This window comes from Equus caballus, chromosome 7, assembly GCF_041296265.1.
Source record: "Equus caballus isolate H_3958 breed thoroughbred chromosome 7, TB-T2T, whole genome shotgun sequence".
Classification (NCBI taxonomy): Eukaryota; Metazoa; Chordata; class Mammalia; order Perissodactyla; family Equidae; genus Equus; species Equus caballus.
The window spans coordinates 1,806,152-1,822,488 of NC_091690.1; the positions used below are offsets into that span (position 1 = coordinate 1,806,152).

A 16,337-nucleotide genomic window follows, 5' to 3' on the forward strand; every position below is an offset into this window, starting at 1 on the left:
CCGCCGCTCCCCCGGTCCAGCGCGGCTGCCTGGTGGGAGGAAGGCAGCTGGGTGGCATCGTCCACCCACTCTGTGCTCCGGGATCAGTGCCATCACTCTGGCCACGCAGACGCTGGACACAATGGCCTCTCACAGATGCAGTCCGGCCACCCAGGTTTTTGTTTGTTTGCTTTCAAGTTTGGTGTCAACATTTAAAAATAAGGAGATCACTTGTGGAAATCCAGTGTGCCTTGAAAAAACGAACGGGCTGACGTGTGCGAGCTGGAATCCTTCCTGCTGGCATCTGGGGGAGCTGGACCCCAGCCCAGGGTGGAAGACGCTGGTTCCCCATGGGAGCCACCTGCCTGGCCCCAGGAGGTGGCCTGGGACTTCCCCTCAACGGATACACCCCTGCAACCCATGGGGCTTTTCACAGAGAGACGGGGCAGCTTCGGGGGGGACCGTGCCATGCGGAGACCTCAGGGCCTTTGCAGGGGCCGCTCGCTCTGCCAGAAAAGCTCTTCCCCCGTCTTCTTGTGACTCACATGTGGCCCCCGGAGATTTCCTCTCTGACCACGCTGCTAAAGTAGTCCTTGTCTTCATTTGCTGTCCTGTCTTCAGGGCACTTGCTGCGACGTGATATTGCATTATGTGTTCACATATCACCTGTCATTAGGATGTGAGCTGTCTTGCCTTCTAGGGCAGCGGGTCTCACCCAGCGGTGACTCTGCCCCCAGGGGACACTGGGCCATGCCTGGGGACATCTGTGGCTGTCACACTGGGGGAGCTCCTGGTATCGAGTGGATGGGGGCTGAGGATGCTGCTCACCCAGGACGGGCCCCCTCCACCCCACAGATGGCCCCGATGTCAGCAGTGCTGGGGGAGAGAACTTGGAGCGAGGCAGTGGGTCTCCAACGTGCCCCCAGACCAGCAGAATCGGCATCACCTGGACACCTGGTAGAAATGCAGATTCCTGGCCCCTCGCCGGGCCCCAGCCGGGAATGCCGCTCCCATCCCACACGGCACAGGACGGCCCCGAATGTCCACAGGTCCGAGGTGGAGAGGCCCTGTTCTAGGGGCCAGCTCGTCAGGCCAGAGTGGCTGGACCTGAACCAGCTCCAAGGGAGGCCCAGCCGGTCCCTCGAGGCAGAGAGCCCGCCGACTGTGGCAGCTGTCCACTTTGGTCTCCACGCAGCGCCTCAGCTGTGCGTCCCATGCACTGAGGAAGTGGGGCCCTGACCTGCCCACCTGCCCACCTCAGTCCTCTGCGGCCAGGCTGGGCACACAGCGATCGCTCCGGCCCTTGGGCAGAACGCCGCAGCCTGCCATGCCGGCAGTTCCTGCCCCGGAAGCTGCAGACGCCTGGGGGGGCATGGACACAGCGGGTCTCCCAGCTCCAGCCAGCTCTGGCCTCAGCACCCTGGCAGCTGGAGAAGAGGTCTAGGGTCTTCACAGAACACCCCCCATGCTCTGCCGTGGCCCGCTCTGCCCTCGGGAGTCCAGTCCCCTCCCTGCCAGCTCTGGGAAGGTCAGCTGGGTTGTCACTGGCTTTGTCCCGAAGCTGACGGACAGCTGGGGTGCACGCCCCTCTCTCCCGGGCAGGGCCGAGGGTCTGAGCTGGTGGCCAGGGCAAGTCCAAAGGTGCTGTGGGCTGGGAGACACCATCCCGTCCGTCGCCTGCTTTTCGGGCCCGAAAGACACAGACAGGCCGGGAACTGCCGCTCCCCTCCCCGCCACGCGCTAGTAAGTTCTCCTGCAGAATCGCAAACACCAGACAACAGAAGCCCCGACACGCTGTTATTACGATTGATTCAACCCGAGGGGCCTGGGTGCCGCCTCCTAATTTTCTTCTCTTTTGTCTCCAGATGGAGGAGGGGAATCCGGTTGACTCCATCCAGCTGTCACCTGTGCTGAGAGTCCCCTCGCTGAGCAGACCGAGGAGGGTGGGGGGCTGGCATGGGGGCTTCCTGGTGAAGGTGACACTCCAGCAGGCTCGGCCCAGGATGGAGCACTCTGCACCCAGAGCTCTGAATGGCACCCTGCCCCGTGCACCCCCACAACCCTCCCCTCCAGGGAGCCTGCCGGTCAGGGCCAAGAGAAGCCTGGCTGAGCAGGTGGCTGGGGGTGGCCTTGACCCACCCAGACGCATGGGGACAAAGGTGCTGTTTGGTGTTAGTGGTCAGGGTTTTGTTTTTTAAACAAAGCTGATTGTGCTATTTGGGGACGGTGGCGTCCAAGCTGTGCCTGGTGGTGGCCGAGAGCGTTGGACAGTCCATCAGCAGGCGTCACCTCCCTCTCCTCTCTCTGTCTCTTTCACCTACAGACTTTCAAAGCCAACTGGCCCCTGTCTGTGACCCGCCATCACTCCATGTGAATTAGGGAGGATTTCTCCCCTTAGCATTGCGGACATGGGGGCCAGGTCACTCTCTGTGGGGGGCCGTCCTGGGCACTGTGGGAGGCTGAGCAGCATCCCTGGCGCCACCCACTCGATGCCAGGAGCACCCCCAGTGCGACAACCACAGACATCCCCACACATCACCAGTGTCCCTTGGGGGCAGAATCGCCTGGAAAGAGAACCACAGAGTTAGCAGAAGACCCCTGAGCAGGAGGAATCCACTTTCACTGGCCAGGTGACATTTCCTTGGTGTCGCAAAGTTGCAGAGTGGGATGAAGCCTTTTGGGGCCAACATCCATTTTTGTGGCGGGGGCTGGTCCAGGGCCCCAGGTGGTGACCAATCTGCAGGCTTATTCAAGGAAAAGCCCATCACCACCACCGGTGCCTCCACCCCGTCCCCACCCTGTCCCCCGCCCAGCCCCGTCCCACTGGCCACCGCCCCTGGTGAAGGCAGGCTCCGGAAACTGGCGGCTCCACAGCAACCCGCCCACCCGGGGCAAAGGCCGATGTGGTGGAACCTCCGGGTTCGCCGGCGGAGTGAAGGGGGGCAGGCGGAGGCCAGCCACACTGGGTTTAGGATGCAGCAGAGATGACGTTTCCACACCCACGGGGGTCATCTTCCAGGCCCGGGGGCCGGGTCAGGCCATGTGGGGTTCATGTGGGTCCCCGGTAAGAGATTCAGACAGAAGGTCCTGGAAATGGGGGCGTCTCAGACATACGTCCCTGCTCCCCCAGACTCTGGTAGCAACACTGATGGAGGCCAGGGCCATGGTGAAGGTCACGTCCCCTCGTGCCTCGTGCGCCTCGTGCCTGGCAGGGCCCACCCCTGGGGCGCCCACCCTTGGACAAGCAATTAGCCGCTCCTGGAACTCCCAACCTGGCCAGAGTGACGGAATGGAGGCCCCGCCGAGCCCAGGGCCCAGGGGCCCGTCCTTGTCGGGGGGGCTTAAACGGCCCCAGTGCAGCAGCCGGTGCTCCTGGCATGGGAGGGGCGGTGGGCCCTGAGCGAGGCACAGGAAGGATTTGGGATTCTCGAAGGGCGCGCACCGGGGGCCCCCCGCAGCTGCAGCCAAGTGAGGGAGCAGAGGCCCCACAGCCCGGGACAGAGCTGGGAGACGCCGGGGCTGCAAGAACGCCCAGGCCACGGAGCCGGTGCGCCCTCCCGCTGAGCCTGCCACGGCTGCGAGCCAGACACAGCAAAGTCCCCAGGGACAGGCTCGCCCCTGACTCGCTCCCGGAGGCAGCGGCCAGGTTGCCCCAACAACAGGCGGCTAACGAGAGGTTGCCACGGAGCCAGGCCGAAGGTTTGCGCCAGCCCGACACTCGACTGCGAGACTCCTGCGCCCTGAGGCCCAGAGCGCCAGGGAGTTTGTGTGTCCGGTGGGGGTAATCGCGTGGCGCAGCCCCTGCCCCTCAGCCTGGGGGAGTCCGTCCTGCTCTGGAGACCCTGGCCGCACCCAGGGCTGAGATCTGACGGCCAAGCTGCCCCTTGGCCCCACCCTACCCCCGTTCCCAGAGGAAACGAGATGCTCACCTGGCCCAGAGGCCCTCCCAGCCCCCACAGAGAGCAACCCCCCCATGCAGGGGCGCCGCACCAGAAGGCAGGGACAGGGTGGCCCTGAGGTACCCGGGAGCCCAGGAGGCACAGCCTCAAGGGGCCCGAGTTTCAGAGGCGCCACATCTCACTGTGGAATGGAGTGAAGCCGTCCGGGGCATCGCGTCACAGTGGCTGGAACCGCGGATAACCCTGGCCGCCACGTTCCCCACCTTCCATAGGGCTCAGAGGGGAGGCCGGGGGCGTGGAGGGTGTAAGGCGCCAGAGGACAGAGGCCTCGTCGTCGGTTGGGGGTGTGCGGGGGATGGGAAGGCTCGGCCTGACCCCATCTGGACGCCCGAGGTTGACACGGCCACACGGCTTTGGTAAATACTTTTAAGAGAAGTATTTTTAAAAGTAGTAATAGTCCCCCGAGGCTCAGGGGGTGGGATGTGGGGTGCGGCCTGGTGCCAGGCAGCCCTTCTGTGCTCAGGTGGCAGCCAGGGGCTGAACACCCCCTCGGGGGGATGTGGGGCTGGGGGACGGGGCTTGTGTCCGGCCTGGGGCTCCTGGCGAGCTCCAGCTGGGCGGGGCAACCACGACAGCGACAGGCCGCTCACCACTTGAGGAAGACCATGCCGGCCAGGACGGCATAGCCCAGCACCAGGAAGAGGACTTTGAGCAAGCGGTCGTTCTTCCCCTCCAGCTCCTTCGCCAGGATCTCGAAGAAGGTGACGAAGAGAAACGTGCCGCCCGCCAGGCCCTGCAGCAGGACTGAGGCCACGCTGCTGGGCATGCCCTGGGCGCTCTCGATGCCCAGCCCGATGCTGATGCCCAGCGGGATCATGGCGCTCACGGTGACGGCCAGCTTGGCCGCGTCCCTCAGGGACATGGAGCTCCTGGCCATGCTGATGCCCAGGGCCACGGCCACCAGCGTCTCGTGGACGGCCACCCCCACGAACAGGCTCGCCACCTTCTCGCCCTCCTCCTGCAGGCCCAGCGCCAGGCCCTCGAAGACGGAGTGGGCCGACAGGGCGAAGACCAGGCTGAGCAGGCGCAGGGGGCTGGAGCTCGACAGCTCCTGGACGCTCAGCCCGTGGCTGTGTGTGGGGGGTTCCACGTAGAGCGCGTGGCCCCGCGCGCCCCCCATGAAGGGGCTCTCGTACTCCGAGTCGCTGCCGGCGTCCGAGCCGGCGTTGAAGGTCTCCAGGTTGATGAAGGATGGCTTCTCCTTGCGGAAGGTCAGGACGAGCTGCTCGAGGAAGACGGTCAGGAAGAGGCCCAGCATCACGATGGTCTCGGCCAGCGGGTAGTCCGTGCTGATGTGCCCGAGACTCAGAACCTTCTGGAGCTGCAGCGGAGGGCGCGGGAGGCAGAGGGAGAGCAGAGAGAGGCTCAGAGGCGGGGCGGCCGGGACCCCCACCGTCCGTGCAACAGGGTTCGTCAGACATCACTGCTCTGTGAGCACAGCACAGAAATACCCAATTCCGGGAAAAAGTTTAAAAAAAGGGGAGGGGGAGGCGGGTCCATCCTTGATGAGTTAAAAAACAACCCTATTACGAAGGGAATCGTGAGGCCTCATTACAGCCACCACATCAACCACCAATTCTAAAATACCGTGGCTGAAGCGTGGCCCCCAAGAGGTACGTCCACCCGGAGCCTCAGAGCGGGGCTTGATTTGGAAGAAGGGTCTTTGCAGACACAGTTAAGGTGCTGCGGGCTGAATCGTGCCTCTCGTGAAAGAAAACTCATACACTGAATTCTCCCAGGCCCCAGTACCTCAAAACGAGCCACATTTGGAGACGAGGACTTTAAGAGGTGACTGAGTTAAGATGAGCCCGTCAGGATGGCCCCGGATCCCACAGGACTGGTGTCCTTCTAAGAGGAAGAGACACGGGGACCACCACGTGAAGAGGCAGCAAGAGCACGGCCGTCTGCAGGGCGAGGAGAGAGGAGCAGAAGGACCCAGCCCTGCGGGCACCCTGACCTCGACCCTGCCTGGCCTCCGCCACTGTCACAGCCGCCAGCTTTCCAGGCCCCGAGGCCTGTGTGGGCTCTGCTTCCGTATCACACAAGGCGGGCTCTTTGCCAGAGGTCTTCCCATCACTCGGACCTCCCGGGACAAGGTGCTGAGAAGGAATACAAGGCTCGCCGACCCCTTGGGCCACCCCCATCAGATCCCTGAGCCAGCGCCGTCCGACAGAACTTTCTGGATGATGGAAATGTTCTCTATCTGTGCTGTCGGATACGGAAGCCACGAGCCACACGTGGCTCATGAGGACTTGAAAAGCAGCCGGTGTGGCTGAGAACTGACTGGTGCTTCGGTTTAAGGCACTGAAAGGACCAGCCAGGACGGCGAGAGGCGGCCACCCTGGACAGCAGCGCGGCTCTGGAAGCGGTCCAGCAGAGCCGGGGTTAACTTGCCCTGGAGTCGAAGGATGCTTGCGCATGCCAGGCTCGGTCCAGCCCTGCGGCCTCAGAGCGTGCTGTGGGCTCTGTCCAGAATGTTCCTCCTTCAGTTTGACTCACAGCTGGTTGATGCTCACTCACGCTTCGGGTCTCGGCTTACAAGTAATGTCCGAGTGTCCTCCCTAAACTAGTGCCTCATCGCTCCGCTCACAGCCCCCTCTTCCTTCCTGTCACAGCCTGTGCGCGCGCGCGCGCACAACACACGCACACACACACACAGACACACACACACACACACACAGAGCACTTCTCAACCGGGGCGGTCCTGCTCCTCCAGGGGACACCTGCAATGTCTGGAGACATTTCGGTTGTCATGGCTTGTGAGGGAGTTGACATCGGGGCCGGGGCCTCTCTGGGGGGCTGTCCTGGGCGCTGGGGGGGTTGAGCAGCATCCCTGGCCCCACCCACTCGATGCGAGCTTCCCCGGGGTGACAGCCACAGATGTCCCCAGACATGGCCCAGTGTCCCCTGGGGGCAGAGTCACCCCCAGATGAGCCCCCGTGCTGCAGTGGAAGGCTGTGTTCCATGGAGAAGTCGTTTCATTCACTAAACATCTCACGGGGCCTCCAGGTGCCACCCGCAAAACGCCAGCTGGAGAAAAACACTAGCTCCTCCCGAAGGGATAAACACGGATCAGGAAAGACAAGCAGACACACTGAAGCCACAGACTGTGGGGCTGGTCTCCCAGGGGGACTGAGCCGGGGGCTGAGGCTGAGGCTGGGGGATGGGGTGGGAGGAGGGACCTGACCCCTGGAGGTGAGGGGCGCCCGAGGGCAGGGGTGCGGCACGGAGCAGGTTGGGAAGGACCCTGAGAGGGCCCCTCCCCAGAGACGGACACGGCCAAAGGTCAGCAGGGCCACGGCTGAGGGACCCGGCCCCGCGGTATCACCAGCACATGGTACGAATTTCCTGTGCCGCGTAACGAAGGAACACAAGCCAAGCAGCAGAAAACAACACAAGCATAAAACATCAGCTCACAGTTCCGAGTCCCAGAAACCAAGCACAGGTTCTGGCTCGCGGATGAAGCAAATGGCCACGCTGGGGAGGCCCACGTGGCAAGGAACCGAGGGTGGCCCCCAGACAACAGCCAGGCGGGAACCAGGCCCTTGGTGTGACAACCAACAAGGGACGGAACTGGATTCCACCACAGGCCCTCAGGAGCCACTCCATCCCCAGTCGAACCCTGAGCTGACACCACGGCCCAGCAGATACCTTGACAGCTGCCTCCTGAGAGCCTGGAGCAGGGGACCCAGCTCAGCAGTGCCCGGACTCCCGACCCACAGAGACTGTGAGATGACGAGCGTCTGTTGTTTTAAGATGCTAAATTTGTTCTAATTTGTCATGCAGCAGGAGCTAACTGATACGGGAGTTGCGGAAAGCCCACCGTCGCCAGCTTCAGGACAAAGTGTACACTATCCGTGGTGGCTGGTCTGGTTAGGGAACGACGGATGAGCCCACCGGCTGGGACCCCAGGTCTAGTTTAAACCCCTCGATTACCAGATCAGGCCCAGAGAGGAGAAGCAACCAACTCATGGTCACACAGCAAATTCATTTTCGATTTCCCGTCACCTTTATAGGATCGAGGCCCCCATTGAGCTCGGTGTCAGCGATGAAAAAGCATCAGAGACCCTTGGCCACAAGGGGCCAGGGGCTGCGGCCGCCGCCCAGGGAGCCCTCACCTTCTCCCTGACGGCGGGCAGCAAAGCATTGAAGCACGTGGCCAGAAAGACCCCGCCTCCGAAGGTGTTGCAGACCGAGAGGATCTTTTTGGAGCGATGGGCCTTCTCAAAATCCGCCTCGATGATCTTCACGGGGAGCAGGGAGCCCAGCAGCATGAAGAAGAACATGCCCACCATGCAGAGGACCTTGGCCACCAACAGCTTCATCACGGCGGCTCGAGCGGCGCCAGGCGCTGCGGGGCCAAACCATGTGTGGGAGACGCTCCCCTCCCGCGACGTGCTACCGGGCCCCACCTCGCAGTGAGGGGCTCATGCCTCAGTCCAGCCGCTGTGAACACACACCGGGGGCAACCGCGTCAGCTGCGGGGTTCTCCGACCAGTTCTAGTGACCGAGTTCGTGACCCACCCCCCCCCGACCCCGTCTGCCATCCCCTTCCAGGCCTGGCACACGTCACTGCCTCCTGCAGACGGCGCTGTCCGGTACAGCGGTCACCAGCCACAGGTCTCTGCTTAAATTCATTAAAATTAAAGAAAACGTAAAATTCACCTCATCACTCGCACTACCCATATTTCAAGCGTCCAGGGGCCACCGTATCGGACAGCACAGACAGAGAACATCTCCATCATTGCAGAACGTTCTAGAGGGTGGTGCCGCCTCACTGCTTTCCCCAAGGCCCCTACATGCAACCCAAACGCTTCACCCTGAGGCGAAGGCTCTGTAGCACGGCTCCTGCATCCCCTCAGCCCACTCGGGCCTCTGTGGTCCTTGAGGCCTTGAACATGCCAAGCCTCAGGGCCTTTGCACGGGTTGTTCTCTCCACCCAGAACCCTTCCCTCCCACGACCTTCCAACGATGTCTTGTCTTTCAGGTCGCTGCCTCTGGGAGCCCCCCCTCCCCGTCCGGGTAGGGCCTCCCCTGGCCGACCCCTGCCCTAAACCGCATCCCTTGTACCCACCGTACGACCTGGCCCAGAACAGATGCTCAGTAACCTGAACAGATGGAAGAGCTGAAGCATGTGGATACTTTACATGACTCGAGGGGCCCAAGTGGAGCCGGCTGCGCCCTGGACACAAGAATGTCACCGTTAGGACGAGGGACCTCGGCAGCTCCCGCCTTTAGGTCCCCCCACCCCACCCCGACCTCCTAGTTCTCACTGCCCATGCCCCCAGCACACTGAGCCCTTCAGATGCCACCTCCTTCCCTGCCATTATTTATGGAGAACCACATCATGGAAAGTCCCTGGATGTCCTCACTCGCTCGAGGCTGCGACCTCCGCGGGGGGCGGGAGTCTGTCTTCCCCAGGGCCAAAGCCAGGTACACAGCAGGCGCACAATAAGTACCTGCCGGGTGTCCGGATGCCCCAGTCTGCGGAGTGGGGGCGAGGGTGGCCTGGAGGCTCTCAAACCGGGGGCAGAGGGGGCCGGGCAGAGGCGGGGGCGGGCTCATGCATGCATGCATGTATTCATTCGTTCGTTCATTCATTCATTCATTCCCGGCACGCATTGAGCGCCTGCTGTGTGCCCCGCGCTGCACCCCGCGCCCCGCGGAGGGCGAGGCCCACCCGGTCCCGCCCGAGAGGGGACAGTCCGCGCTCGGCCGTGGCAGCCGGATGCAAACCTCGCCGACAACGGTCCCCGGCCCTGCCCGGCCCGCACCCACCTCAGCCGGGCCCCCGCCGGAGCAGCCCGCCGCTCAACCGCCGCGCGGTCTCGACCCCACCGCCGCGCTCCTGGTCGGCGCGCCGCGCCCACGCCCCGCCCACGGCCCTGCCCATTGGCCGCCCCGAGCCCCGCGGGGCGAGCGCGCCGCGCCATTGGCCGCTGCAGCTGCCACTCCTCCCGCGACCCCACCCCTCCTACCTGCACGGGAAAGGAGTTTCCTCCCGCTGAGCGGCGGGTCCAGCCACCAGGCGTTTCCGGCGGGAAACTCCGACCTTCGAGGAAGGATTCCGGAAGGGTTGGGCTTCCCAGAGCTGTCCAGGGGCCCCTGGTGCTGAATCCCGCTGGGATCCCGGCTTGGCCATGGACGGGAATCGAGCTCCTCCGGCAGCCCGACCTGGGAGCGTCCTCGCTGCTGATGCCCTGTCCGTCGGCTTCAGAAGCAGATTCATTGGTTCAGCATCCCTGCCTACTATGTGCCAGGACGTTTTCTAGGACAACATCTGTGAGCGAATCAAAGATCTCCTCCCTTTTGGACGTTCTAGGAGAAGACACGGAAAATAGTCGATAAACATAATAAGTGATGGGATTATGTCAGAAGGCGACAAGTGCTCTGGAATCATAGAGTCCCGTAGGGGCTATCAGGAGTGCTGGGTGGGGGGTTGCTATTTTAAGTAAGATGCTCGAATAGACCTCATAGAGAAAGAGATATTTGGGCAAAGACTTGAAGGTGGAGAAGTTGGTCAAGCCGATAGATGGAAGCAGAGAGCTCCACGCAGAAGCAAGTGAGGGTGCAAAGGCCCCGGCCCGAGGCAGGAGTGTGCAAGAATGCCAGTGTGGCCAACACACGGTGAGGCGGGAAGTGTATTTGGAGATAGATCATTAAGGGCTTTGAAAGGACTTTAAGGGAATGGAGACCCATTGCTGAGTCTGGATCAGAGATGTAACAGGTCTAGCATATTTTAACAGGATCATTTGGTTATTGTCTCAAGGCTGCCAATAGCTCAAGTAAGATGCAGACTGAAAATTGACTATTGATATATATATATATATATATATATATATATATATATATATATATATACATATTTTTAAAGATTGGCACCTGAGCTAACATCTGTTGCCAATCTTCTTTTTTAAAAAAGATTTAGGGGCCGGCCCCGCGGCCGAGTGGTTGTTTGCGGGCTCTGCTTCGGCGGCCCAGGGTTTCGCCAGTTCGAATCCTGGGCGCAGACATGGCACTGCTCATCAAGCCATGCTGGGGCGGCGTCCCACATGCCACAGCTGGAAAGACCCACCACTGAAAAGACACAACTATGTACATGGGGGGCTTTGGGAGAAAAAGGAAAAGTAAAATCTTTAAAAAAATTTTATTTTTTCTTCTTCTTCTCCCCAAAGCCCCCCAGTACATAGTTGTATATTCTAGTTGTAGGTCCTTCTGGTTGTGCTATGTGAGACGCCACCTCAGCATGATGAGCGGTGCCATGTCTGCGCCCAGGATCTGAACCAGTGAAAGCCTGGGCCGCCGAAGTGGAGCATGTGAACTTAACCACTATGCCACAAGGCCTGGCCCAACTATTGATATTTCTAAGATGGGAGAAAGGAACATTGGAAAAAAAAAAAAAAGCTTGCTCCACTTCCCCATAAAAGCAGTCAGATTTATGAAGGAGAAGATTGTATTCATTTATTAATTAAATCTTATTGTCAGCCTCCCACGAGCCAGGCGTGGGGAGAGATGCTGAGAATAAAGTAAAGACTGCTGCAGTTTGGATGAACCTTGAAGACATTATGCTCAGTGAAATAAGCCAGTCACAAGAGGACGAATATCATGGAATCATGCACATATGAGGAACCTAGAGGGATCAAATTCATAGGGACAGAAAGTAGAATGGCAGGTGCCAGGGGCCGGGGGAGGGATGGGAGTGGGTGTTTCATAGGGACAGAGCTTTAGTTTGGGAAGATGAGAAAGTTCTGGAGATGGATGGTGGGGATGGTTGCACAACAGTGTGAAGGTGCTTCATGCCACTGAGCTGTGCACTTAAAATGGGTAAAATGGTAAATTTAATGTTATGTATATTTCACCACAATTTAAGAATGTTTCTAAGAAAATGGAGCAAAAAACCAAAGCCCACGCCCTCACAGTTTACAGTCTAATGAGGGAGATGAGTATTCATGAAATAATAACGTACACAGTAGGCAGACTTCTCAGATGGTTCCAAATGGTCCCCACATCTGAGTACTCATGACCTTGTGTAATTCTCTCTCCTTGAGCGTGGGCTGGACCTGGTGACTTGATTCTAACAGATAGAATATTGCAAGCTGATGGGATGTCATTTCCGTGATTAGGTTACAAAAGACCGTGACTTCTGTCTTGCTTGCATGACTCTCTCTATTGCCTTTTCAACTTGCACACTTTGATGATGCAAGCTGCCATGCTGGAGAGGTCCACGTGGCAGGGAACTGAGGGTGACCTCCAGCCAACGTCAGCAAGAGACTGAGACCTTCAGTACAAAAGCCCATGAGGAACTGAATCCTGCCAACAACCACATGAGTGATCTTGGAAGGGATCCTGCCCCCGTCGGGCCTTCAGATAACTGATGCCGGGGGACACCGTCATTGCAGCGTTTGAAAGACCCTGAATCTAAGGACCCAGCCAAGTGCACATGGATTCCTGACCTGCAGAAACTTTGACATAATAATGTTGTGCTGCAAGCCGCTAAGCTTTGGGGTAATTTGTTATGCAGTCAAAGATAACGAATACACATCCTCAAAGGAGAAACTATAGGTTGTAGTAAGTGCCGTGAAGAAAAAAGGGAAAGAGAGTTCTACGGGAATCAGCTAAGTAAAGTGTGATGAGAAGTGGGGGCAGCAGAAAGGATGGTTGATACAAAGGGGAGAAAGAGCTTGCCATATCTGAGGAACTGGAAAGCCAGGCTGGCTGAACGTTAGCAAGCAATGTGGGAGGTGAGAGATCAGGGACAATCCTATAGCCTGTGTCAAGGAATTTGGATTCTACCAAAATTGCAATAATTCACAAAGGGTTTTAAGCAGGTGAGGGTTGTGATATAAGTTATGTTTTAAGGTTATTCTGACTCCTGTGCAAAGAAAGGCTGAATTATAGGGAGCCAGAGTGGAAGCTGGGAGACCAGTTCACAGTCGTTTGCGCAGGACTTGATGCAGGTTTAGACAAGGAGTGATCAAGGGCAGTGGGTGATTGTGAGAAGTATCTCGGAGCGCGGACTGACAGGGCCTGGCACTGCTTTGTCCGTGTGGGTTGCTGGAGTGGGAGGTGTCTGGATGACTTCTAGTTTTCTGGTTTGAGCAATTAGATGGATGCGGGTGTTGTTCTCTAAAATAGGAAAGGCTGGAGGAGGCACAGATATTGGAGGCGTCGAAAGACTGAGTTTGGTTTCGCAGAGGTCAAGCATGGGACGTCGGGGAGTTCTTAACATTTAATGCCACTGCCCGCCCGCTTCATTAGAAGCACGAAATATGCGGTAGCCATTTTTATTATTAGACTCAAAGTGACTTGACTCTTTTTCAGGTTTCCGTAATTCACAACAACGGCAAAAAAGATCACTTGTAATAACGGCACGACAGGTAAATGCCCACAGGACGACTCCCTCCTATAGTCCTATAGGAGAATTCATAATGTGCTGTATTTATTCATGATTATTTAGAGGATGAGAAGCAGTTGCATAAGCGTTGGGCTTTTATTCATTCGAGACATATTTTTGAAAGCCTCCTAGACGCCAAGACCTATGTATAAGCAGATATTTTCGGCGTATGAGAGAAAAAATACCAACAAATTTGACTGCATTGACTATTTCAGAAATCTCCCATAGTGAAAGGCACTATGAATGGGCTTAAGGGACAAGGGACAGATGGGGAGGAAATGTTGATAACAGATGAGACGGAGCCGTTGGTAGAGAACAGGCGTCCTAAAATAAAAATGGGAAGGCAGATGAATGACAGCTCATAGGAGAACAAACACAGGAGGTGAATAAATACAAGAAAACACGCTTGATCCATACAGGTTGTCATGGAAATATGAAATAAAATCATTTTAACAGCTTTATTGAGGTTTAATCGACATACAGTAGCTACAGATATTTAAAGTATACAATTTGACAGGTTTTGACGTACGTAGATACCGGTGAAACTCTCCTCACGATCAAGATAGCGAACATAACCTGCCCCTCACCCCCAAATTCCCTCCTGCCCCTTTCCACCCCCGAACTCCCATCGTGCTCCGTGCTCGTTCACTTGGGTAGATTCCAGTGTTGGCCATTGGGTGGTAATGAGCGGAGGGGGCGTAACAGGGGCTGGTCGGGTTTTGTTCTTGGTCTGGGCGCCAATGACATGGGCGCTCCTTTTGTGAAAATTCATCGAGCTGTTTGCTTACAATCTGTGCCCTTTCGTGCATGTATGTTACCCTTTGATAAAAAGTCTAAGCAGCACAATAATGAGAGAGAGAGAGAATAAAGAATGGACTCTCCGAGTCTACATGAGCTTGCAGAGAACTGGGAACAGCCATGCGCTGAGCAGAATCTGTAGGTTGCACCCTCCAACCTCACCACCGGAGGAATTCATTTTCTTTGCCCCTGTATCGAATCAGGCAACTCGGAACGTTGGCCCCATCGCAGCCCTGCGCCTAGCAGGACGTCTCCGGTCGGAAGGGTTTCTCATTCCGAAAGGAGAACCAGCTCAGAAAGCACAAGGCCAATCTGCAGGACCAGGCCGTTTCTACGCTCGAGCCCAGGCGCTTTCAGAATTAGATGCGGTTCTTCCTGGTCCTGATGCTGCGCGCAGGCCCCAGGGATGAAGGCGGCAGCGTCGAGGAGGCCCCGGCGCTGGTGCGCCACCTGGCGGCCACAGCTTCTCATCTCCGAGGGCTACGCCGGAGCCCCTGGTCTCTGCTCCAACTTTGAAATAATCGATTCTGCAAGAACGGGCGGAGGGGGTGTGGAGTGGGGAAGCCGATTCAGTTTGGGGTTTTCAAGTTCCCCATATTGGGGTGAAATCTTTGCTGCAAAGATTAGTTTTGCTGGTGGCAAAAGGGTTTGGGACATTCGCTCATGTGGCACGTTTATCTAGAGTCGACGGTGTGCTGGTAACACTGCAGGGTAGGGTCTGTCCCCCTCAGCACTACCGACGTTCGGGGCTGTCCTGGGCGCTGTGGGGAGTTGAGCACCTGGCCCACCCACTCGAAGCCAGGAGCACCCCCAGTAGTGAGGACCCCACACAATGTGGCCCAGGGTCCCCCGGGGGCACAACTGCCCCCAGTTGAGAGCCCTGCTTCTGTGACAGAGACACACTTTCTTTTTTCCTTGTTGCTTCCTGGTCTTAATCTGGTGGGGGTTGGGGTCTAGCCCCTGGGAAGATATGCCAAGGGTGTGCGGACGGAGAGAACAGAGTCTTCCTGACCGCGTCTACGGAGGCAGCAGCTGCCATACATCTCAAGGTTCATCCTCCTTCTGGAAGTTTTTCCAAGTCACGACTTATGCTAAATCCATGTTTAATTGCTGGTTTTTTTTGCTCAGTGCACCTCTGACAGGAATATTCAGAAATATCCTATTTCTGACTTGTGTGGGATCGAGCAGTAATTATCCATGACACACTTCTCATCAAGGCACATAGAGAAGTCACCAGCTTCTGGGGTGAGATGTTGACAGCTACTCCTGTTTTTTTCTTCTTCCCCACTCTGCTAGTGGTGCCAAGCCAGAAAGTTTCTGGATCTCTCCTGAACACTTAGGCTGGGTTTAGGGGAAATTTGGAAGACATGCCACAGGGTCTCCCAGTGATGGACACACAGGATGGGAGAGGAGCAATGGAGATCATCTTGGAAGATCTAGCAGGCACACAAAGATGGTTCTGTAATGTATGGCCCATAGTCACGTGTCCACCAGTGGGGCCATCAGTTTCTCAAAGTGGGGTTCTCCCAACAGGTGCGTCACGCTCACCTGAGCTGCTGGTTTAAAACGCAGAACCAATAGGAGCCGGCTAAATAAATCCAGGAGAGCTCAGAGACTGGACAGGAGTTCTCGAACCCTGCAGAGTGTTGAGCAGCATCCCTGGTCCCCACCCACTTGATGCGAGGAGCGCCCCTCAGTCGTGACACCCACAAATGTCCCCAGACATCACCCAGTGTCCCCTGGGGGCAGGATCACCCCTGCTGATGATTACCCCCCTAGATGAATTATCAGAGTCTGTGGAGGTGGGACACAGGTATCAGAGTTAAAGGTCCTCGGATGATTTCAACGGGCAGCCCAGGTGGGGACCACTTAATCCTCTCCTCTGAGCTGGGGCCACCAGTCCATCCTTGCTAATCGCAGACAAGAAGGAAACAGGCTTAACTGGCACCATGAGGCATTGAGATTTTGCCAAAAGCACTTTCTAGAAGGTTTGTAAAACCTTAGAATGATGCTGGAGTTTCTCTCATCGTTCTGAAGAATTCCTGCTAGAAGCAATTGATGGAAGTTGGGACCCACATGGAGAGTGAGACCGAAGACGCCGAGACCCCTGCCAGACCTGATGATTGACAACTGCTCCTCCATCTCGGACCCTTGAACATGCCATGGCCCCCTTCGTGGAGGCTGTAAGGCTGGCGATCAGGTCCCTT

At 57.6% G+C, this 16,337-nt stretch overlaps 1 protein-coding gene across 1 annotated transcript; it reads right to left on the reverse strand.

The window, feature by feature from the left end:
• Window positions 1–4,290: 4,290 nt before the first annotated feature.
• On the reverse strand, window positions 4,291–9,823 carry SLC39A3 (solute carrier family 39 member 3). The gene is made up of 4 exons (XM_023644380.2): window positions 9,717–9,823; window positions 9,013–9,120; window positions 8,057–8,384; window positions 4,291–5,259 (listed from the first exon to the last, which is right to left on the reverse strand). The coding sequence occupies exons 3-4, from the start codon at window positions 8,261–8,263 to the stop codon at window positions 4,525–4,527; spliced, it is 942 nt and encodes a 313-aa protein (XP_023500148.1). The 5' UTR covers window positions 8,264–8,384; window positions 9,013–9,120; window positions 9,717–9,823; the 3' UTR covers window positions 4,291–4,524.
• Window positions 9,824–16,337: the final 6,514 nt, after the last annotated feature.